At 39.2% G+C, this 23,727-nt stretch overlaps 1 protein-coding gene across 4 annotated transcripts in view; it reads right to left on the bottom strand.

The window, feature by feature from the left end:
* Window positions 1-23,727, bottom strand: part of PCGF5 (polycomb group ring finger 5) — a 57,846-nt gene that overhangs the window by 23,991 nt on the left and 10,128 nt on the right. For 2 of the 4 annotated variants that reach the window (XM_082286479.1, XM_082286478.1), the window contains 2 exons: window positions 23,522-23,631; window positions 1,679-1,988 (listed from right to left, as the gene is read on the bottom strand). In XM_082286479.1, coding sequence (XP_082142605.1) covers window positions 1,679-1,790 — 112 coding nt within the window. In that variant the 5' untranslated portion in view covers window positions 1,791-1,988; window positions 23,522-23,631. Of the gene's footprint in view, window positions 1-1,678; window positions 1,989-2,405; window positions 2,536-23,521; window positions 23,632-23,727 lie in introns of those variants that run through there. The other 2 variants (XM_082286477.1, XM_082286480.1) reach the window with 1 other exon arrangement.

Below are 23,727 nucleotides of genomic sequence, written 5' to 3'. Positions count from 1 at the left end.
TGTAACAGACTCCCACCATGGTACCTGCCTTGTTGGCCATTCCCCCCAATTCTTACCCATAAACACTCAACTCTATCATCACCATCACTAAATTCTAGACACACACCTGGTGCTACCCCACCAGTTCTCCTTCCTTGCCTATCCCTTCTGAAGAGTTTTACAGCCATCCACTGCAGCCCTCCAGTTGTGTGAGTTATCCCACCATGTTTCTGTGATGGCCACTGTGTCATAGTTTTCCTGCTGCACAGTGGCTTCCACTATTTTAATTCTCTCTGTACTTCATACAGTAGGGATGGAACACCAAATTGTAAAAATTAACAGTGAAGATAACAACTGCAAGAACAGCACTGCACAGAAATGACTGGAAATGCCAAGACAGGACTTCTAATTGATATTTATTGAAGGTTTAAAATGGGAAATCTACCAGAAGACACACAGTTCCCCTTACTCTTCTTTTAGAGGACTTCAAATACTATTTGAAAAGATGCCAAATTCTCAAGAAGGTCCAGTGAAACTACTGCCTATTCAGGAATAAATGTAAAAAAAGTCAAGCATGTAAATAAGCCTCTGAAAGTAAGATGACAGTTTGACAGGACCATTCATACATTTAATATAATTCATACATGCCAATGTTTCAGATGTAGTAGGACCAGAAGACAACTTAAACAACTTTTCATGAGATAGTTTCATTGAAAGAGATCTACTCCCTAAGTAAATATTTTGCCACCTTTCATGTATTTCTCTGCGTTGTGCCATGGAACTCATTAGAGAGATGTGTGCCAGTACTCACCAAACTAGTGCACCCATCATACACACTGCCAACAGATACGTTAGCTTAAGTTTCAGAAGCACGGCTGTATTATCAAATAAGCACACCTGACCCAATGATCTCACCTGTGATCAGACAGGCCACAGTGATACAAGGTTGGTGTTAGAGCCAGCACAATCACCACTAGGCTTAGGGGAAACAAAAGGGTCTCTGTACTCTGCAAGGTGTTCAGCAGAGCTGACATACCCTCACAGAATGGGTCAGGTTGGAAGAGACCACAGTTGGTCTTCTGGTCCAACCTCTCTGCTCAAGCAGGGCCATCCCAGAGCACACGGCACAGAATTACATCCAGACTGTTCTTGAATATCTCCAGTGAGGCAGACTCCACACCCTCTCTGGGCAATCTGTTCCAGTGCATGGTCACCCATACAGAAAAGAAGTGGAACTTCCTGTGCATCAGTTTCTGCCCATTACCTCTTGTTCTATTGGCTGGCACCACTGACCAGAGCCTGGCTCCATTCTCTTGACACCCACCTTTTAGATATTTACACACCTTAATGAGGTCCCCTCTCAGCTACCTCTTCCTGAGCCTGAACAGGCCCAGCTCCCTCAGCCTTTCCTTGTAAGAGAGGTTCTCCAGATCCTTAATCAACTTAGTACTCTCTGCTGGACCTGCTCCAGGAGCTCTGTACCTCTCTTGTACTGTGGAGCACAGAACTGCACACAGTTCAAGATGACCCAGACTGCAGACCAGTGTTTAGGAAACTCCAGAAGAGACCGGATTAATTCAGAGTATATAATTTAAAAATTCAGTAAACAAAAACAAGCACAGTGGTCATATTAAACACATTAACAATTCAAGAAAATATAACTTATGAAGGAGGAACTATTTTGAAAAGTACTACTTACAGGTATGGAGGCACTCTGTTACTGTAGTTGGCTTGATGAGATAGCCTTTACAGATATAGCAGGTGATATGAGGATTGAAATCTTTCACCAAATGCTTCCTCTGAGTAGCCATTCGTGGGGCAGGAAATGCTGGCAGAGTGCTTGGGGACAGAGAAGCAAGTCTGAAAGGGGTCGATGTCCACAGTTCACAAGAGCTGTGGCGCTACTCTGTGCAACTGGACTTCTCCAGGCATTTGATCTTAATTCCGCAGGTCTCACTGAGACATGGCTCATAACTCCTGCTCCTGTGCCGGGCGAGTCATTTTCCTACCTGTAACACACGTGGAAAAAGAAAGCTGTGTGAACCTGGCCGGACAGCGGCGATGCCCGGGAGGACCAGTGTCGCCATGAACTTGGCAGCAGCACGGAGCTGTAATTTACATAACAGCAGCCGCCGTGCGCCGGCAGCCGAGGTCCGAGGCCGCGCCCCCGCCCCGCCGGGCTCCGGCCGCCGGCGGGACGGACTCGGGGCCGCGGTGACAGGTGCAGGGGCCGCGGCCGCCCCGCCGGCACAGCCCGCCCGGTACAGCCCGCCCCGCCGCGCCGGGCCCGCAGGCCGCGCCGGGCCCCGCGGGGAGCAGCCCCCCCGCCGCCCGGCCCCGCGGGACCCGCGGCCGGAGAGGGCGGCGGCCGCCCGCCCCTGCCCCCGCTCGTCCGGCTCCCGCCCCCGCCGCGGCCCCGGCCGTACCTGGCGCAGCCCCGCGGCCTCGGGCGGGCGCCCGGCGAAAGAGAAAGGGAAACGCCGTGCGCCTCCCCCGCTCGGAACGCTCCCTCCTCCCCGCCGGGCTGCCGCGGCCGGTCCCGGGGCGGGCGGGACGGGCGCGCAGGCGCTGCTCCCGGCCGAGCCCCGCTGCGCCACAGCCCGCAGCGCCGCTCGGGGCGGCGGCGGCCGGAGCCCTGCGCTGCCCCGCACCGCGGGCTGCCCGCGCACGGCGGCCGGACGGGAGCGGGGCGGCGGCGCTGCCGGCCCCAGGTAAGAGCAGGAGCGGCGCCCGGCCCGCGCCCTCGGCCCGGCATACACCCGCTGGAGCACCGGCGCCGTTTCTGAAAAATAACTTCAGCTTCTGCCCGTGGAAGGGTGAAAGTTAAACCCGTTTCTCCAGCCCGCAAACACTGCAGTAAGTTAGCCCAAATCCCATGAAAATACGTGAGCTTTCCTCGAACAGGGACCAACTAGCCAGCGGCTTAGCACGAGTGAAAGCTGTCTCCGTGGCTCAGTGCATCTGCTTTTTGCCCCCCTAGTCACAGAAATCCATCATATTACCAGGTACTTATCCACAAAACTAACGCTCCCTTTATTTCCCAATTGTATTATTTACAGAAAATTTCTTTTATACCGCTTTGAACAGTAATGACAGAAACGTAAGGAGACGTTTCCTGTATCAGCTGCAATGCCACCACATTACCTGCGACTGTTTTAGGTCTTTGCTTTTCTGTTCCGCATTTCAAAATAAATGCTCATTTTGCACTGGCCCTCCAGTGCACTTTCCCTTTCATCCTTGTTGAAGTGCTGCAACAGCAGAAGGCTTTAATAACTTTGGCCTGTTTCTGCCATCCACTCCTACTGCTGTAATATTTACCAGGCAATAGATCTCCATTTACAGCAATTCAATTGCTAGTCTGAGTCAGGTGCATCAAAAACAGCTACAATTAAAGTTACAGTGAAATGATGAATGCATGATAAACCAGACACAGAGCAATTCAACAGAATGTGAATGATTTTTCCTGATAAAATGTTAATTTTCTATGAGGTTATTTCTCCACAACATGAACAGAAGTTTATATAGCTAAAAATCTTTTGAAGCAGCATAGAATCATAGAGTATCCCAAGTTGGAAGGAACCCGCATGGATCATCAAAGTCCAACTCCTGGCCCTGTACAGGAGCATCCCAAGAATCATACCATGTGCCTGAAAGCATTGTCTAACTGCTTCTTCAACTCTGTCAGGCTTGGTTCTGAGACTACTTCCCTGGGGACCCTGTTGCAGTGCCCAACCACCCTCTTGGTGAAGAACCTTTTCCTAATATCCAGCCTAAATTTCCCCTGACTCAGCTTCAGGCCATTCCCTCGTGTCCTGTCACTGGTCCCCAGAGAGAAGAGATCAGTGTCTGGCCCCCTGCTTCCCCTCAGGAGGAAGCTGCAGACTGCTATGAAGTCTCCCCTCAGTCTCCTGCAGGCAGAACAAGCCAAGTGACCGGAGCTGCCTGCTGCTTGTAAGGCTTCCCCTCTAGGCCCCACACCATCTTCATAGCTCTCCTTTGGACACTCGCTAACAGCTTTAGATCTTTCTCATGTTGAGGTGGCCAGAACTTTCCCAAGCACTCGAGGTGAGGCTGCACCAGTGCAGAGCAGAGCAGGACTGCCACCTCTGCTGATGGGCAGGTGATGCTGTGCCTGATGCACCCCAGGATTCAGTATAGTTTAACAGAGTTGTGTTTTGATGATTTTGGCTTTCTACTGTTAACCGTTGTTTGCATTTTTATACCATAAAGCACACTCAGACAAGTCACAGGCTAAAGAACACTAAACAGAGAAAGAGACAACAAAAACTATACATATCTCATGGGAATATTTTCTTTAGTCCCATTCACTCAGTTTAGTAGAAATCGATGTATTTCATAATGTGCGTAAGAGTGGCGCTGCTCCAATGTAGTTTGATACAGCATTACTAAACTTACATACATGCATTTAAAACAAGCAACTGCTGATGCTCTCCTGGCTCTTTGCAAATCACTGCATCCGGTAAGGCTTGTTTTAATACTAAACTGTATTCTAAGTGAGATTTCAAAACATAGTTTATCAACTGTCCCATTTGAAATAAAAGAACCCAACATTTTCTAAACTAATTAATCAGCTAGGCTCATATTTACACAGTAATGGACACACGATATTCTATTCAATCACATTTAAAAACTCAGTTATGTCCTTTATTATACTGTGTAGCCCATGCAGTAATGCTCACACAGCAGTTGGGATACTTGCAAACATACACAGCTGGTATTGATTCCCATAAGTCATACTGAAGTCCTTCTTTTAAGGACAACCAGTCCCATGCCAGGTAAGTGATAGTGTACATGACAAATTCTTGCCTCATCTCTCCACAGTGCAGGAACTCAGCCCTGCTGGTACCAACCTGTATTTATGAGATGCCGACTGAAGGTGATGAAAGCTGAGGCTTTCAGCACCTTTCCAGACCACAACATAAAGAGCAAATGAGAACCAGCACAGAAGAAGCTGACATTTCATTATCAGAGGAAAGTAGATTCTTAAATACTTATGCTTTATATCATCAGGAAACAAATTATGTTAATAAGTGCTTATGAATTAATTATAATTTCAAAGATAGCTAACTCCCAGCATTGCATGCAACAGGTTTATTTAAAAATACAGGTCCATATAAGTGATGTGAGCATTTTGATCTACTTATAGTAGTTCAAAGATAACAAGAATAGTGCTTGAATCAAACAAGGCAGTCATTTCATACTATGAAAGAAACAGAATTAAGAAATGAACGGAGCTCATCAGAGTAAATATATGTCATGTGTTAGTGACAGGAAACATGGTATGACAGAGAGGGTGATTATAGCCCTCAAATGAGTGATGAAAATACAGCTGCTCTCATTTTTCTGTGTTAAACTTTTGACTTTTACTCAGCAGTCCCCAGTGTCCTCTAACACAGTGCTTACTTTTTTTAAAAGCCAAGTCCTTTTTTCACATATATAAGCTTTCCTAACACATAGAAAATAAAGGCTACTTTCTAAGCATGATCAACCTTGAGGAGTAGTTTCTTGAAATCCCTAAAGAACTACTGGATGTGAAACAGAGTAATTACTTACTTTAATATGAATAAAATACATCTTTTTAAAGGAACAGCCAGGACACACAAGAACTTGTGAACTCCAAGCATTTCATTCATGCAGTTCTAATATTTTTTGAAATATACCAATGTTTGATGTCAGCTCCCAAGTAAATTTCAGAGATGAAATAAACATTGGTCAATAAAGCCAAATTCTCAGCAACATTTTAAATGAGTGAATAATTCTAACTTTGCAAGAAGATCCACATTGGTACAATGTTACCTCCCTATTGAGATACTCTGGAGTCTGTTTCTAGGCAAATCTCCAACTACCCTCCAGTCATCCTAAGAGTTACTTGTATTTTGTAAATGGAAGAATTACTGATGCACATCTGAACTAGGAAACTACCAAAACAAAAAATCCCTACTTTTCTTAATAGAAATTCTGTAGCAATCTGGATGACATTTAGAGAGAACCACAGTATTCACCTTCACTGAATACTGATTCTCCAGACATCTGATAGACGTGCCATTCTACAGCTTTTAAAAACTTGAAAACTTCACAGAATTCCTTAGGTTGGAAGACACCTCTTGAGATCATCTAATCCAACCTGTCTGCTCAAGCAGGGTCAGCTAAAGCAGGTTGTCCAGGACTGTATCCAGCTGGGTTTTGATTATCTCCACAGATGGGGCTGTACACACTCTCTGGGCAATCTGTTCCAGTTTTGATCACCTTCATAGTAAAAAAAAAAAAGTTTTCTTGTTATCAGATAGAATTTCATGTGTTTCAATTTGTACCCATTACTTTTTTTCCTGTCAGTGGGCACTACAGAGAACAGTTTGACTTCTACATCTTCATTCCTTCCCATCAAGGAATTATATATGCTGAAAAGATCCCCTTGAGACTTTTTTTTCCCAGCTGAGCAGTCCCCAAACTCCCAAACTCCCCAAACTCTTATATAAACAATGCTCCAATCCCTTAAACATCTTTGGGGCCCTGAGACTTGCTTCATGTCCGTCTTGTTCTGGGAACTGGAGAGAGCACTCCACATGTCACCTCATCAGTGCTGCACAGAGAGGAAGATCAACCTCCCTCAAACTGCAGGCAAATTACTTAAAATTTACTCAGGTAGGAAGAAGAGATCACATATAATCACTCTGGGATATCTTATTTCCAGTGTTAAATTCCCAATCAAGTAGAAAATTATCCAGAATAGAACACTAATTGGGTTGGCAGGACCTTGGACATCATCTGATCTAATGCCTTTGCTCAAAGCAGGTCTAATGGTAGTTAATTCAGATTGCTCAGGGCTTCATCCAAAGAAAGTCTGAGTATATCTAAGGATGGCAATTATACAACCTCTCCAGGCAACCTGTCTCAACCCCTGACTATCCTCATTGTGCATTAATTTATTTGGGTCCAGTTGGAATTTTCCTTGCTCCATCGTGTATACTTTCTCATATATATGAATAATTTACTAGCAGCAAGTAAACTTAGCTCTTACTGCCATTACCAAAGTCTTTGCCATAATCTTGGGATCATGTGACATACTTCTTTGCTTTTTAGGCAAAGAGTAGTAACACTGTTTATCATATAAAAAATAATACTATGCTCAGTGTGAAGACTGCCTTTGATTTGATGGGAAACAATAGGAATTAGGCTATTCTTATCCCCATCACTCACTAGTGAAAATGATCAGCAATGAGGTTTTTGCATTTCTACCATGAGGGTTTTTCTTCATCCCTACTGGGCTCTCTATAAGAAGCCATATATTAGCACATAATAGCACTTCTGGGATATATAGAGGATTTCTTAATGCTTACTCTTCTTTTATAGCCTAAAGTAAAGTAGCAAAGCAGGTTGCAAAAGGCCAACATCTGTATTATTAGGCCATTGACAAATACGTAAACAAGAAAAATGCATTCAAGAAACTTCAAGGGAAAGGTAAAATTGTGTCACACAGTGTTCCAATTGTGTTCAACTAAATTCCAGGAACTTCTAAAAAGTAAGAGAAATTGTAAAGTAAGTTCCTACAGACTTTACAATAATTGGCTGCTGGTAAAGAAGAGAGAATCAAATAACTGACTCTGGCAAGGGAAAGATGAGCAGATCTGTATTGTTAAATGTTTTCTTAGCACAGTAGAATACTGGTCAGCCATAGCACACACTGTCTCTTCCCAGCTAGGGAAAGAGAAAACAAGAAACAAGGTCATAGCAGTGGGAGAGGGAGACTGCCAGTGCAAGGAAAAGAAATCATAACTCTGAAACAAAATTGAGTAGAAATTGTCACAAGCATGAAGGAGACAATTTAACTTTAGTCACTTGTATGCAGAGGTTGAAGGGAAAAAATATCTGGTTTAGAACATATTATTAACTGACCATTAAACATACTGAGTGAAGATCTTGGGACCAGTTTGACATACCTCCCTGGAAACAACAAATTTAAGAACTGTGGTTATAATCTTCAGAGGTATTGCAAATTTAAAACCACCAATCTATCTCAGCAGAATCCAAACTTTTCAGGTAAAAGCAGCAGTAGATTTAAGAATTAAGTGCGATGGGCGTATTTTTAAAAGGTATTTTCCTTCTGTTTCCTTGATTATTTTGTCACTGTTTTGGATTTTTGTTTTGAAGAATAGTTTTAATAGGCATGATTACATGTATCAGACACAAACATATCCAGAAACTTCCAGGAGGAAGTGAGACAAACTTACAAAATTTTAGTGACCAAATTGTCTATTCAGTTAACCCAGTGTCCAATGTGTGAACTGTGATCAGCTGTTGCTTTCTGGTTTGTTTGGGGTTTTTAAAGCATGGTACAGGTATAGACGGCCATGTAGCCAAGATGCTTCTTCATGTGAGAATGACCTAACTGACATTATTTTGGCTTTAAAGGCAAAGATTCTTTGTTATTGTATAAAACCTTGTATTGTTCCACAACAGTTGTTTGGTTTTTTTCATAGGTAATCAATTTTTGGTGAAGTGGGGTTTGCCTTTGAAGCATCAGAGACTGCTCACAGGGAGCGATGCAACGGCAGGAGGTTTACAAGATATAAAACCAAGATGCTTCTGTGCCTCCATTTGCCTGTGTGCTTGGTTAAAAACCAATGATCCATGGTGGAGTTAGGATCTCTGGGCAACTAAAACACGGGTGGTATCCTCAACCTCTCCTGGTTTTATCTCATGGCATGCTAACTTCCATGCACTTTGGTCTACTGTGCTGCATCTCCTTCACCTTTTTATAGGGTATTGAAAAAAAAGTTTTGTGGTTCTTGGTATGTTCTGTAGGCTGCAATGGAGCAGGCATTATTTCAGAGTTGCCTGTGATTGTGGAGAACCACACGGCATGACCAAAGCAGTCTTTTACAGTCCTATGCTTTATATAAATTTCTAACAATTCTGTATAAGTACAGAAGCTAGCAAGTCTGTGTAAGTAGACCAAGTAATGGTGGTGTGCTTTGGTAACATCTTAAAGATGCATAATTTGAAACAATTGCCTTGGTTCTTAATCAGTTGTTCTCCCTGAACCACAAACATCTCACATCATCAGAATTACATTTTTGGTCTCCGGCTATTCACTTCACTTCACTTCTACTGGAGAGTTTTTTAGACTGTCTCTGAATTAATGGAAATCACACCTGTGTTGCCATTTCTATTATTGTATAATCTCCAATACTTCTTAACTATTTTACCTATTGCCATCTGATTATATGCTTCTGCCAGTTCAGTTTCCTTTTACTCTGCTCTCTACATTAGTATCACCTGCTTATTCTGAGGCTTCTCCAGAGAAGATCTGCTCTGGAATTAATGCTACTTCAAGTCTCCCTGCTACTCCACAATGGAAAAAAATAAAACAATTGGTGACACTCAGATTATCAGTGATTATCAGAAAAATTCCAGTGCTGTACTCATGCACAGGCCAGCCTTAAACAGCTGTTGTCTGCATGGGCAAGACTGTGTCTCCTCCACAGACTTCCAGGATCTGTAAGTCATAGAGAAAACACTTTGCCAATTCGATGTATCTATCCTTCCAGGGGAAAAGTATTTCCATAACAGTATGAACATAGGTTTCCAGTTTGCTAATCAAGTCACAATGTAGTCTATGCATTTTCACAAAACAACCCAATGGCTACTTGCTATAATTCTATTACTTTTTAAAAAATCCTTGTTTCTGTCAGTAATGTATGTCCTCTACCATTCTATACTGCATTTTATACCTATAATATATAAAAATACCTATTACATATAATAGATATTTTTCCCACTCTTTTTTTCCCCTTAAATTATCAAAGCCACTTACATCAACATATACACCTCAGCTAAACAATTACCTGAAGTCTTCAAATAGTTTTACAGAGTGTCATCTCTCAATTTCCATGAAATTAAAAGACAAATGAACACAATGAAAACAAACTGTAAGAAGCCTCCAATGATTCCGACCACAATTGTTACCAACAGATTTTGTTTCTTACAGTTGAAAACTGGCAGGAATGCAAATCAAATTGTATCACATATGTCAAACAGCTTCACAATTATGCAATCAACTTGCACTGCAAATTAAAAACAAGACTTGCTACTAGATCTTAAGTCAAAACAAATTCAAAATGTCAATAAGCTCAGCAAAAGCATTCCTCAACAAATCTACTCATGTCTGTTATGATGGCAGAACCAGAAAACAAAGAGGCTTGAAAGGAAGTAGAAAAGTAGAGACCAAATTGCTTCATCTTTTACAAGAGAAATTACTGACATTCACAATGTCTTAGGGAGTTAACTACTCTACTTCAATCAATTTTCAACAGGAGTTCTGTTTCCATCTCTCTCAAGAATAAAACCTTTAACTTAATAACACGCTGTTGGATGGACTCCATTTCATTTGAACTGCATGGGACTCATTCATGGGAAATGTCACTTTGTCAGCCCATTAGAACAGTCAACTTCATTGGAGAAAACCTAACACAGATACTTGTGAATTTGATTCTAACTTGTAAAATAGGGAATGTTTGTTCTGGATAAACTAAGAGAAAATAGGGGGCAGACTGAGATACCAAGCTTCACATCCTTCTATGATGTTTTTTCACAGCAATTTAGCATATATATGTATACATAGAGTCAAGGTCTGTGCAGCAACATTTTCCATGTGATCCTGTCCATCCAATCATATGACTATAGTCACTGTGGAATTTGGCCTACTGAGTTAGATTTAAAAATTTCCATAAGAAAAAGCAAAAATAAAAGTTCTTCACGTATTTTAGATGTTTGTAACAGTTCACATTAACAAATGAGAGTCACTCCATATAACATTTCACTGAAAGCATTATCTTGAAATCTAATAATTTTTATCCACTATACTAATGGAAAAAACTAAGCAAAACTGATATATTTAGGTGATTCTTCATGTGAATAATGTGCTAGTTTTGAGGAGAGACAAACTCAGGATTCTAGCCAGAACCTATTCTCAAGTGAGCAATCAGCCCATAACTTGGCATCATCTGCCAGTTCTGCAGTGTCATTAGCTTAGGAAGTTGACTGCTGGTTTGCCCAACCTCAGTTCCATGACTGCACAAAACCAAAAAAGTTTGCATAAATGGTGTCAGCATCTGACATTATCATCACCGAGTTTTCTAAAGAAAAGATGTATAAAACAATTCTCAAGTTTGTTTATGCAAAATAAGTTTGATTTTTTTTTTTATTTTTTTTTTTTTTTTTGCAGTTACAAAATCCTGGCCTTCAGACTCTGCCTGCATGTAAACAGCATATTCTTGGTTTATGTGCATTTAATTAGATTGAGCACAAAATCAACCAAAAACTGTGAGACCATGTTTATGATCCCTGCATCTTGAACTTCCTCCTGTAGTACTTGGAAGTCTGGGTTCAGTGCAGTGCTAATGAGATCATGTGGCTTTTAGCTGAGTATGATGTGGCAGTTTGGACTCCCTGTTTTTAGGGCTCTCAACAGAGCAGGGCTGAGTCCCTCTCATAATACAAAGAATATACACAATCCTGCTTTTAGAAAATTGTACTGTCTGCTGAAGCTCATTTTCACATTTCTAACTTGTCCAGTCTCATAAACTAGACATGATTGTAGACTACTTTGCTAGAAAATTCTGTAGGAAGAAAATGTTGGTGAGAAATGTAGCTAATACTTCAGGAGATTACATGCTTTTGAGTCTAAAATGAATTCTTAGGCATACCAGTACAGGCAAAGCCCTTCTAGAGATCAAGATGTTTGAATAAAACAAAAAAATATCTGCTTTGGTCCTTAAATATATAATGGCACTTAATGAGAACATCTGAAAAACGTACAAATTGGATCATTGTATTAAGAATCTTGCTTTGTATACAGAAAAACAGATCTTTATTTCCTCCTCAAAAAGAATCACAATCTTGCTAAACTCACTACATTCCCCTGCAAGGATATCTATACTTAAGTGGCAGGTTAACTATATTTATATTACATCTTTAGGCCTGGATTGTATAAACATCTTCACTATCTTGCTTCACTATGCATGCCCAGAGTCCATGCAAGCCTACAGTCCTCATTAAAATGTGTGATTAACAGCTTTCATCAAGCTTAGTGTGGAAGTCCATGCAGCAATGTACAGATATTATGTAACAGTCACCTCCTTACATCTTACAAAGGTGTATAAAATTAGCAGAGAGCATACATCATTCTTTATTATTGTTTCATACCTCGCTGCTATTTCTAATCTGTATTGCAAGAGTTCCAAATTCTATAGTGACTGTCAAACACTAAGAGATTCTATGAGATTTATCACAGATATAATAGCTCAGCTTCAGGTTGCCAGCTGCCTTTTCTTTTCACTGTACCAACACACTTGAAAAAGCACAAACTTACCCTAAACATTTTTACTTGCAGAATTTTTCACATTTTGTAACGAACTGAGCTCCCGTAAATGTTAAATACATTTCAAGAATGGTTTTCTAAAGCAAATTATAAACTATGCTAAAGATATCCAATTTCTGGCCTTTCTACATTACTACAATCTGCATGCATTTTACTGAGTTTTTTTAGATGTGACTATTTTCTTCAGTGCTGTAGTAACTTTAGGTTCTAGAGGCGAAAAGCTAGAAGGTTTCACCTATCAATTTATATGGCAAATCTCACTCCATTCCTTAATCTAATCTCCTTGGGAAGCTTTTAAGAATAAAAGGCATAATACTCTTAAAATTATTTCCCTTTATTGCAAATGCATAGATGGGAATATGAAACTTTGACAAGGTATTTGGCTTATGAGAACTTGTTGATACAAGTAACACATAGTCTGCTCCTATCATAATCATGTTGTCTATTTAATATTTCACATTTAAATACAAGACCTCAGTTGCTACAGCTCAGTAGGAATAAAATTAAGGCGATTTACATTTTTCCTGCTGAGAAATCTGGAATTCTGTCTAGTGTTTTATCCCGTGTCTTTTAAACTTGTCAGAAACACTGGTACCAACATAACCCTCTATCAGTCAGGAACTAAAATATGTATTTGGGGGCTATGTCTTCCATTATGCATCAACTTACCTAAATCATGACAGAAACCATTGTTACAAAATATATCTAAAAGAGATACTTTCAAACACAGACTGGCAATTTACAGTTTCAGCTGATATATTTAAAATCTATTGTACAATTTTCTTCCTTTCGTCTGTTTTTCTTCACATTTGTACCAGTGAAGCAATACCTTTCCCTTACCTTTTTCTTTATATACCAGTGAATAGTACAAAAAACTCAAGAACAGTTGAAAACTGTCAAGATGAGGTACTGAAACTGCTTTCTTATAATCCTGTTTTTTATTAGTGTCCCTCAGTCAATAAGGACAAGCTAATGCATTTCAGTAGAGAGACTCAATAATACTCCTGAAAACTAGTGCTTTTTGGTACAAATAATGTGGTGCTAACAAAACCACATATCAAAGATAACCATAAAGAAGAGAAATGGAAAGTATACTGTTTCATCGTAGATAGATTAAATCCAGTCACTTTTTTGAAGAAGGAAATAGTAGCTCCATAGTTTGTCTGGATTCTAGGAACACCTGTCCAAATCTTTGCATACAATTTTTACTCAGTATAAAAGTCAATTTCACTCATTTGTTAGAGCAAACATCCTTGCTATGAACATGACCTTTCAATGGTGTCATTGTCCAAATCACTGCCACTGATGTAAACAGGAGCCAATTTAAATGGCACTTAATGGCCAAAGAACAATAAACTTGTAGCCACTTACAAGAATACTGTAATTTATTTAGCACAGACAAAAGGTGATGGAGATTCCTACTTCTTCAATGTGTATTTTTTCAAAACCGCAGAACACAGAAACATTAGGCAGAGAAGATGCAAATATTTACTATAAAAAGTGAAAGGTACATGCTACTCTTGGCACGTAATTTTCTCCCCTCTGTTCATGTTTTTATCATACAAAGTGCTTGAACAGCCACTAAGGTGATTAAGGGATTGGAGCTTCTGTCATATGAGAAGAGGCTGAGAGAGCTGAGGTTGTTTAGCCTTGCTCAGAGCAGGTTCTAGGCAATGTGTATAAACACCTGATGGGGGAAATAAGTAAGACAGAGCAAGAGACTTCTCAGTATTGTCCAGTGACAGGACAAGAGGCAATGGACACAAACTGAAACATAGGAAATCCCATTTAAACATTAGGAAAAAAAAATCTATTGTGAAGGTGAACAAATGCAGAATCTATCTACACAAGGACAGATGGAGAGAGAGAGCTGGGAGTGTTTAGCCTGCAGGAAAGAAGGGCCAGGGGAGACCTTACTGTCTGTAAATTCTTGATGGAGGAAGGAGTAAAAAAGACTGAGAAAGAATCTTCTAAGTGGTGCCCAGTGAAAGGACAAGAGGCAATGGACATGTATTGAAACATGGGAAATTCCACTTAAACATCAGAAATTGGCGATTTTTACCGTGTGGCTGTTGGAACACTGGATTGTTTGCCCAGTGGAGCCTCCATCATTGAAGACTTTCAAAACCAAAGTGGATAAGGTCACGAGTAATCTCCTCTGTTTATCCTGCTTTAAGTAGGGGAGGTGGAAGAGATGAGCTCCAGAGATCCTTTCCAACCTCAGTGATTCTGGGATTCTGTGAAATACTAACTAGAATTACTCAATTAATGCTCACTTCATGCAGTTTTAGGCTACCTGCAAACAAAAAGTGTATAAAATGTTAGTTACCCCAGCTGAGTCTGACCTGTATCACAGGTGAATGCCACGGTGAGTGCTGGGGTCTGGTCTCACACCATGACATTGGTCTCTCCTGAGTGTGCAGCATGGTTACTAGGGATACACCCAAGCCTGCACTGGCTCTGTCACCTCCTAGTCTACATTATCCTGTGGGATCCACTATGCTGAGCATCATAATGTCAACTAAACAAAGGCCACTGGCTTTTCCTAAAAATCAGTACAGATCAGTATCATATTGCACAGCAGCTTTGTGTCCATTCCCATTTGCTCCATGACACATCTAAAAATTTAAATTAAGAAAAAACTACTATTTAGCAATTTAAGGACAAAGCTACAAAGCTTATAGTAAGCTTCCTGGAATAGTGCATAATAGCAAAATACACAGTCCTGTTAAACTGGGTTATGGCTGCTTTGCATGTCCCAACTTCCCTCATTTTTCCCTTCATTCAAGTTTTTCTATTTCTCATCTCCCTTCTGCATTCTCCTCCTTCTTTGGGTAGCTACATTTTGCAGAGGCACCGAATTTTAACTCAAAATCTGATGAACAAATTCCGCTTCCAGAAAAATAATTGTGTTTTTAAAACAGTATGGCTTTGGGGTAGAGATGTTACTCCATGTTATTTATGTAACAGGAGTCTAAATCCTTCTGAAGAGGAAAATTCAACAATCTCAAATTGCAGATGTCCTTTCACAATACAGAACTCTACTCGATCAACAGAGTTTTATATTCAGTTCAATACTTGACTTTAGAACACCTACAACCCGATTGTCCTAGAGGAGAATGCCATTTCAGAAGTGGGTAATTCAGGCTGGAAACAGGCTCACTGTCAGGCGTGGTTCAGGATGAGAATGAGGGCAGCCAACTTTAGGGTCCAGGCTATGCATTACCACGATCCAGCTCTAGGGAAATCTGGGAAAAATCTATGGACTCAAGCTTTAATTATGTCTATTTTTTGCTTTTCTGAAAGCATGAAGGAAATCATACACCTTGGGAATTCTGGGGCAACTGTCAACTAGTACTGCCCAGTAAAAGAGCTCTATTGAGCAAAATAGCCACAGAGGTGTGCCTTTTGGTCTTCTGTGCATAAAGGAAGAGTCTGTATTTTGGGACAGGGAGGGCCATGGAAAGACAGAGGATGGAAAGTGCTTGTCTCTACAAGAAAATAAATCAGAAGAAAATCTAAAAGGTTGACTGCAGTATTTAGCAAAAGGAGTAAGACAAAAGTTGATAAAATGAAAACAATTTGTTTTTTGGAAGGGAAAAGCAGATCTATTCTTTGAACTAGCTAGCCCCATTAATAATGGAAGTGAACAGCTGTATCAGCATAATCTAGTCACACAAGGTCCAGGGCAAGCTGGGTCCCATTTACTGAAACACCTAACACTGTTTTTATTGGTATTTAACAAAACTGACTAGATTACATTTAGAGCAAATATATCCAAATATATCCATTCAGCTAATACCTTCAGCTGCAGTGGAAACATACCCTTTTGAGAGCCCATCTGCTCTAAAAAGTCTCCAACATAAACTGTGTTAAGAAAAGGATGCGTTACTGAGCCTGTTTTACATAAAGACTAAAATATTTCTAGCTGTTTCCTAATAAATTTTTGGTATCAGCCATGCAGGAAGAAATGACTGCCTAGGAATTAAACCTCCAACTCTCAAATTTCAATACAATGCATTAATCACAACATTAGTCTTCATCTGAATGTTAATTTGACATGCATTTAAACCAGACACCTAATCTCTGAGGTGAGAGATTTTATTTAAAAAAAATAGCCATACTGAACATTTAACCTACATTTTGCCTCATACTGCTATTGATACCAGCTCCTGAAAATAACCAAGATATTGGCAGATAGTTTTAGAACAGGATTGGTAAAAAATTAAGAGTTCAGTCTCAAATTTTCAGCATATGGAGGCAAGTAAAACATTTTGCAAGATAAAATATTTGAAGATTAAAAGATGGATTCTTCAGAACTTCATGCCTTATATAGTATGTGTCTGTGTATTTATAGATACAAAATTTTATATGCTTGCAACTGAAACAGAACTTTGTGTTTTAACTGCATTTTTGAATTTGGTTTGAAGCAAGAGCAAATGATCACTTACGATGACAAAGATTCAGACCCATCAACTCAACTTTCTTTTTCATATTATCAAACATCTCATGAACATGAATATTGCCGTTTACACAGCCTAATCCCACACAATAACATCATAAAACAAGTTATTTTTATGTCTCTATGATGTATTTAAATGTACTTTTACCTTTGCTGTCATGAAGAGATTGTTTGTTAATACACATCTAGTGCTGATATAGTATTTTACAGCTATACATTACTTATTAAAAAGGAAATAAAAATGCACAGTTACGCTCATTTACAAAGCAGCAGTTAATATTAATAATCACTGAAACAGAAATACTGTCTCATTTTATGTTTGTAATTAACTGAAAGTATTTTTGGTTGGAAATAGAAGAATGTTGTTACAGATTCACTCTGCAGTGAGGTTTAAATATAACATCTCCATCATTGCACTGTTTGCAGCATGGTTAGAAATGTGCTTGTAAACTACTCTCATTCCACACACAGACAAGCAGCACAATCTCCCAATAACAAGGGGTGAAGACATCAAATAAAAGATGCCACCAGTGTCCACAGTGCACTGGTAACTGGGAGAACAAAGTGTCAATGCTTCTAACTCCTGTAATTCTTACGTGAGAAAATTGCAGTCATTATCTAATTCAAGTGTGCTGGAAGCCTGAGGACTATTCAGAACTGAAGTGGTCCTCTGGTCTACTGCTCTGTTGCACCTCTCAGTCCTAAAGACACAAAGATTGCATTATAGTCCCAAGGGTGTTTTGTTATGTTTGCTTAGGTTGTGATCACTGCACAGGCAGAAACTGCTCATTTGAGACTGCCAGATTCCTGTTCTTTTTTTCTAGTCCCTTCCTCACGCCTCCCAAACCCAGGATGGTTAGACACTCTAAGTACCTTCTATTCTGTCTAAACTACTTCCAATACTTCATAAGCACTCAAGCAAACTCTCTGCTTCACAGTGGAGTCAGTGACTCACTTACTAGCATGTGAGCAGAGATGAGGAAAGAATAAAGAATAAAGAATAAAATTTTCACACAATATTCAAACATTGTTATGTAAAGACAACTACTAGACTGCTTACATCCCTACAGACTCTGTGTCAACAAAAATAACAGCAACCTTTTTTCTCTCTATTCCCAAAACAGCACTGAGAGTAAACCTGCAAAACTCGGTAGATTCCAGCAAAAAATTCAGTTCCACCAGAAACTAATGCCAAATATGATGTTTCAGATCTCATTTCTCTAAAAAAGGAATGCATTATGTTAGACAGGAGTAGGCAGAAACATAAGACATTTAGTCAAAACATCCAAGAGGCTCCTGCACAAGAAAATTGATACTCTAGTTAGAGAAAGTTGAGAATTATGTAATGCGTACAACTGTATAAGTCATCTGTTTGCTGCAGTAAAAGGAATGAAACAAAGTACTTACTGACCTAAATACAAACTTTTGTCCAAGACAAACATAAATTCTTATTTTTCAATTCTTTCAATTCTTGAGCAACTTCAGTGGGACACACAAATATGTACCTTGAATATATTTTATGTGTGGATTTCCTTCTCAGTCTGAGTTAGAAATACTCATCTCCTGTACCATGCGACCTATGAAAACTGTTCAAAAGCACCAAGGTTATCTACAAAATACTGTGTTCTTCCTTCCTGAAAAATGTTTTGTTATTCAGATGCTCTCTATAGCTTTTTATAGCTTAAGTCTCAAATGCTTCCTAAATGATCCTGGTAAATAACTGTACTGGGCCTGGCTAGGACAGAATTAACTTTTTTCCCAGCAGCTCACGTGATCTTTTAGTTACCTGACCAAAGCAATGCTGACAGCACACCAAGGTTCTACCTACTGCTGAACCGTGGCTGGCCAGCACCAAGGCCTTCTCTCTTTCTCACTCCCACCACAGTGAAGACTGCTGGGGTGCAATATGCTGGGAGAAGACACAATGGGGCAGATGATCTGAACTAACCAAGGAGATATTCCATGCCACGTAACACCACGCTCAGTCATAATAAGGAAAAACAGGGGCCTTAGGGATATTAGCTGCCATTTCCATGGAACTGGCTGTTCATCAGTCTGCCTGTGGGATGTGGGCAGTGATCACCTTTGCCCCACTTCTCTTCCTTCCTTTCTCTCATCTCTTATCTATCCTTCAATTTATAAATTTTTAAACTTTTTTTTTACCTCAACCCCCAAATTTTCCTACTTTTACTCTTCCCTCATCTCATAGGGGCTTGGGGTGAGTGAGTGAGCAATTTGTGGTGCAATTTTGGGTGCCAGCCCACTGGGCTTAACCCACAAAACTAACATAATAAACAAAATTAGTGATTTCCCACCTTTCTGTTGTGCTGCCCGGTGATGTACGAGTAGGTGTTGGGGGTTTATGCACACTTGTGACTAAGCCTGTATTTGTGTCACAAGCAGATACATGCTGTCCCTTTCTCCATGGCCAGATACAGATGTGCATGGTATGACATGACCAACATGTCCGAGGGATGGAAAGAATGCAGGAGTGGGCTGGGTGCCAGATGAAGTACTTGCCAGCAGCATCCAGCTCAGTTTCTAGTTTGCCTATAGGTCAATTAGCATAATCAGAATAATTTTGTGTAACACTATACATTGATTGTGAGTTGTCAGCATAAATGCCTTCATCACACTTGCCCCAAACTAAACACAAAAATTTTACCAAAACATGGCCAGGTACTGCACATGCTTCTCACTCCGGGGAGAGGATGTGTGATAAGATTGTGACAGGTGTTAGGGATATTGTTTACTATGCTGCTGGAAGATGTTTCATTTGTATGGTAATAAATACATTATAAGAAGCCATACAGATTTATGGCATAACCTCAGACAGATATTTATATCAAGTTATTAAATATTTTTAAAGACTGGGAATATACTAGATACAAATGATAGTATTTTTGTGTGTCATCCCACTGATATTTGTTACTTTTTTACTGCTTTCATAGAGGTGCCATTTGTATTACTGAATATTCTTAATGTCCTCTCACTGAGCACTAAAATGCTGTATTACATCAAAAGTAAAAAAACCACTTAGCATTAGATTTTCATACATAAATTTTATGACTAAAATAGAAATCAAAATGTACAGGCTCTAAGTTAGAAGTCATTGCAAGCAATTTTCCCTATTGACTTTAAGGGGATTTGAACCTGTGGCTTTTGACTCTTAAAATAAACACTGCATCACTGTCACATATGAAAAATATTATGAATAGTGAAGAACTGCAGAACTTGTTTAATCTACTTCTTAGAGCAAACTGAGAATCTCCTAAAGGGGCTTAAAAAATACTGTACATCTGAAGTAAAGCTCTATCTTGCATACCACTGAAATACAGTACAAAGATGGCTTAAAGAATGTGGTTATTAACAGGGATATTTACTGATCATAACAAAGTATTTATTTTCTGTTAGTAGTACAAAAAAAAGTTGCCACAATGAAGAGAAAAAGCCTAACAGATAGGAATCCTGACTTCTTACGGTTCCTAAGCATATGTTAGTTCTATTTACACAACATACACCTCTGTGGAACTTTAGGGAAGCTGGGCATACACTTCCACACAATGTTTGTTTTTTCTAACCTTATTATTTTAAAAATAAATATGAGCCATTCAATCAAGTCTGACTTTCTTCTTTCTGAAAGAATTCTGGAAGGCTGATCTTGGACCATTCTGCACCTTAGCTAGTTTGTTTTTATTAATTGTTAAAACAACACATCTTTTCTAGGTTTATTTTTAAAGATCATAAAAATATAAATGGAGAAGGGTTTAATACAGAACAAACAGGGAACAGTATTTTTACAGAAAACTTAATGGGTAAGCAGATGTCTAACCTACTTTGAGACCAACATGTTATGCAAATACAGTACACAGCTCTCCCTTGTATCCCAGGGCTATCTTTTGCAAGACTAGCTCTTGCTTTACTTTCCACATACTTTTTGAATACTACCCATCGAAAAGGAAGATAAAGGAGCATTTAAAATTTAAATAGTCAGGTATTTTACAAGGGACTCTATCACGCCTTTATGAAGTGCTGACAAACCACACTAGATGTGCTGTAATTGAAAACATCTCATCTCACTAAGACCATCCTGCTGTCTTTTTGATATAGATGTCCCTCTATTCTGCTTTTTCTGAATTAGCAATCTGAATTCTGAAGAATTTCAGGTAATTGCACAAAGAACACTCTGCTAGGAGACTGTGTGCAATTAAACTTCCAAAAGTTACAGCAAAGATTGACTTCACAACCTTTACTGTAATACATATCAAGTAAAAAAAGTCTACTAATCACCTGAGTTGTGTTAAAAAAAACCAAACCTCACCAACCTTAGGACTTACTTATAGTAATTTTCTCCCAAAGTTCAACACATTATTTTGCTAAACCATCCTTCTTAATTTTCTATTGTAAAGAGTGATGTACAAAAATCATTAGTAGTTCCAGATATTAAAAAAATATTAAAAATCCTTAATAGCATCCTGAATTAGTCTGGTTTTTATTACCTCATTTGCTAAGATACAGTAATTTGGTTTTCTTTTGGTCAGCAAGACTGAATAATATGGTTTTGAATACGACTTACTTTATCTCAAATGTTTTGATTTAGTTCGTGAAAGATTATATCAAGAGATGGCTTGGTTACTGTCTGGAAGTGCCACCTTAGCTTCACTTTCACTAAGCTGTGCCCCCAACCATTCATGGTAAAGCATGTGTCCCAAGAACTCTATCATTCTTTTAGGTCTTCTATATACCCCTTTCAAGTTTTCTGCATCCCTCTTGATGTGCAATTGCCAGAATCAAGTTCAGAATGAGTGGTGATCACAGCATTAACAATCACTGAATCACTGTAATTCAATAACTGCTTGATATTCCCCTTGCCCATTCATCTAAGACTACCTTCATTCTTTTGTCTCCCCTTGACACTGGCAGCTGATTATACCATGACCCTTCAAAACTCCTTTAGAAGTCTGTGCTTTGTGAGGGAAGAATGAGGCACTCTGTAAATAGAACCTACAGATAGTTTCTATGTGATGATTTCTCTTTTGCCATCTATCCTATTCTTCTATTTCATTATCTTAGATCTTAGATCTGGAATATGCACGTGGAAATGTGTAAGACTTCTATTTGAACTCATCTAATGTCAGGGAGCTTAATTACATTTATATGGAATATATTAATTTTAGAATTACTCCCATGTGTTATTTTCTGCTGTTTCCCTCATGAACAACTGAACTCTGCAGACTTATTTCCGCAGTTTTAAGTGTGGAAGGTGTTGGTAGGACACGAATGCTTAGCCTCCCCCATATACATTGTTTTCCTTCCATTTCCTTTATGATGTTCTTTTGATTCATAATTAAGCTGACTCTAGCCTAACATTTGAATCAAATGTTTGTTGTAGGGAAATCATGATTATATTACTGTAAGAAAAGTGCCAGATTATGTCTCCATTTCATTTTTACTGAAGTACTGGTCCTTATTCAAGGGTTTGTCATCTTGCTAAACTACTTTTGTCATGAGTTTCTCCTCTCCCTGCTCCCTGTTCTTTCTTCTGGCTGCCCTGAACACAAAACTAACAAACTTCTGGTAGCAGCCCTTTACACCAGCTGATGTTGGCACTTAGAAACAGTGAGATCATGGCTTGAATTTCAGTTCAGTGGACACTGAACAGGTATTTTTATGTAAGAGCACCAAGGATATGAGCCTGGAAAACATACTTAGAGCCCTTCCAGTCTTCTGTCTTGCAATTAAAAAGAGAAAGGTTTTGAAAATGTACCAGAAAGTTCATCTACATAAGATTAAAAATAATCAAGCCATTTCTCTAGGATTAGGTGACCGATTCCAGTCAGTCAACTTGTAATGCATAGCTGTACCTGGTTTTGGCCTGATGAGTTTTTACATAGCAAAATTCTGGAAATAATTAAGAGTAAAAAAAAATGTGTAATTTTAGTGCTACAGAAGTGAAAAAAGAGCAATTAAGGTTTTTAAAATTTAAATAAAATGTATTGTGTTTTAACCACCTGATTTTAAATGAAAGACCCTTTTTCTTCCTTTGTGCAAATTCACACATTTAAATTTAGAACTACTGCAATAAGTATAAAGGATTCAAATTGTGGGCCCACAATTAGCAGGAATGCTTGCTGGAGCCTTCAGTGGAAACAGAGTCAGAAATAGACCAAGGTATCTTCTAGGTGAATAATGATACAGCATTATTTAAATGTGTGCAATATTTCAAGCTTTTCAGTGTTAAAAAAATGAATTGTCTTTTTCTTTTATATTGTGGAGATTGAAGAATGCATCTTAAGTAGTATTTACAAATGGTTTTCCTTCCTTCATCTTAAGGAAGAAAAAAAATGATACTCAAAACATTTTTAACAGTGGCAAAAAATCTAGCAGTAGAAAGTTGACCTGACTTTGTGGCTAGTTTCCATACAAAAAAAAAAATTTCTTACATATAAGACACTTATAAAAGGATAAAATATATCTTAGTGGATACCGTATACAACAGAGTAGGAGCTATGCCAGTCTGAGTGCATTTAAACATAGTTTTTCTAGTAAAAAGTAATCTTTGCCTGGCCTGCACAGACTCAATGGAACTATTTTACATGCTATAATCTATGCTAAGCGAGATCTGTCTTCCAGAGCAGACAGTGACCTGAATTCCAAGGAAAATATTTAGAATTTCATACCAGAACTTGTACTCTAGATTCTTCTTAACAATCCTTCTGCGATTTCTTTTCAGCATACAGGTTTCTTCTTATTCCAAAATTTATCTTCTACTTGGAGTTTCGATCAGTTCCTTGTGTTTGTGAGATAAGCAGGAACATGCAAAGAAAAGAAAAAGAGACAATGAAAAAAACAGACCCCTGAATATGAAGCCTTGCTAACTCAGAAG

This window comes from Coloeus monedula (assembly GCF_965178545.1).
Source record: "Coloeus monedula genome assembly, chromosome: 8".
Classification (NCBI taxonomy): Eukaryota; Metazoa; Chordata; class Aves; order Passeriformes; family Corvidae; genus Coloeus; species Coloeus monedula.
Note: the sequence above shows the minus strand (reverse complement) of the source record. Positions and strands in the feature narration are given on the sequence as shown.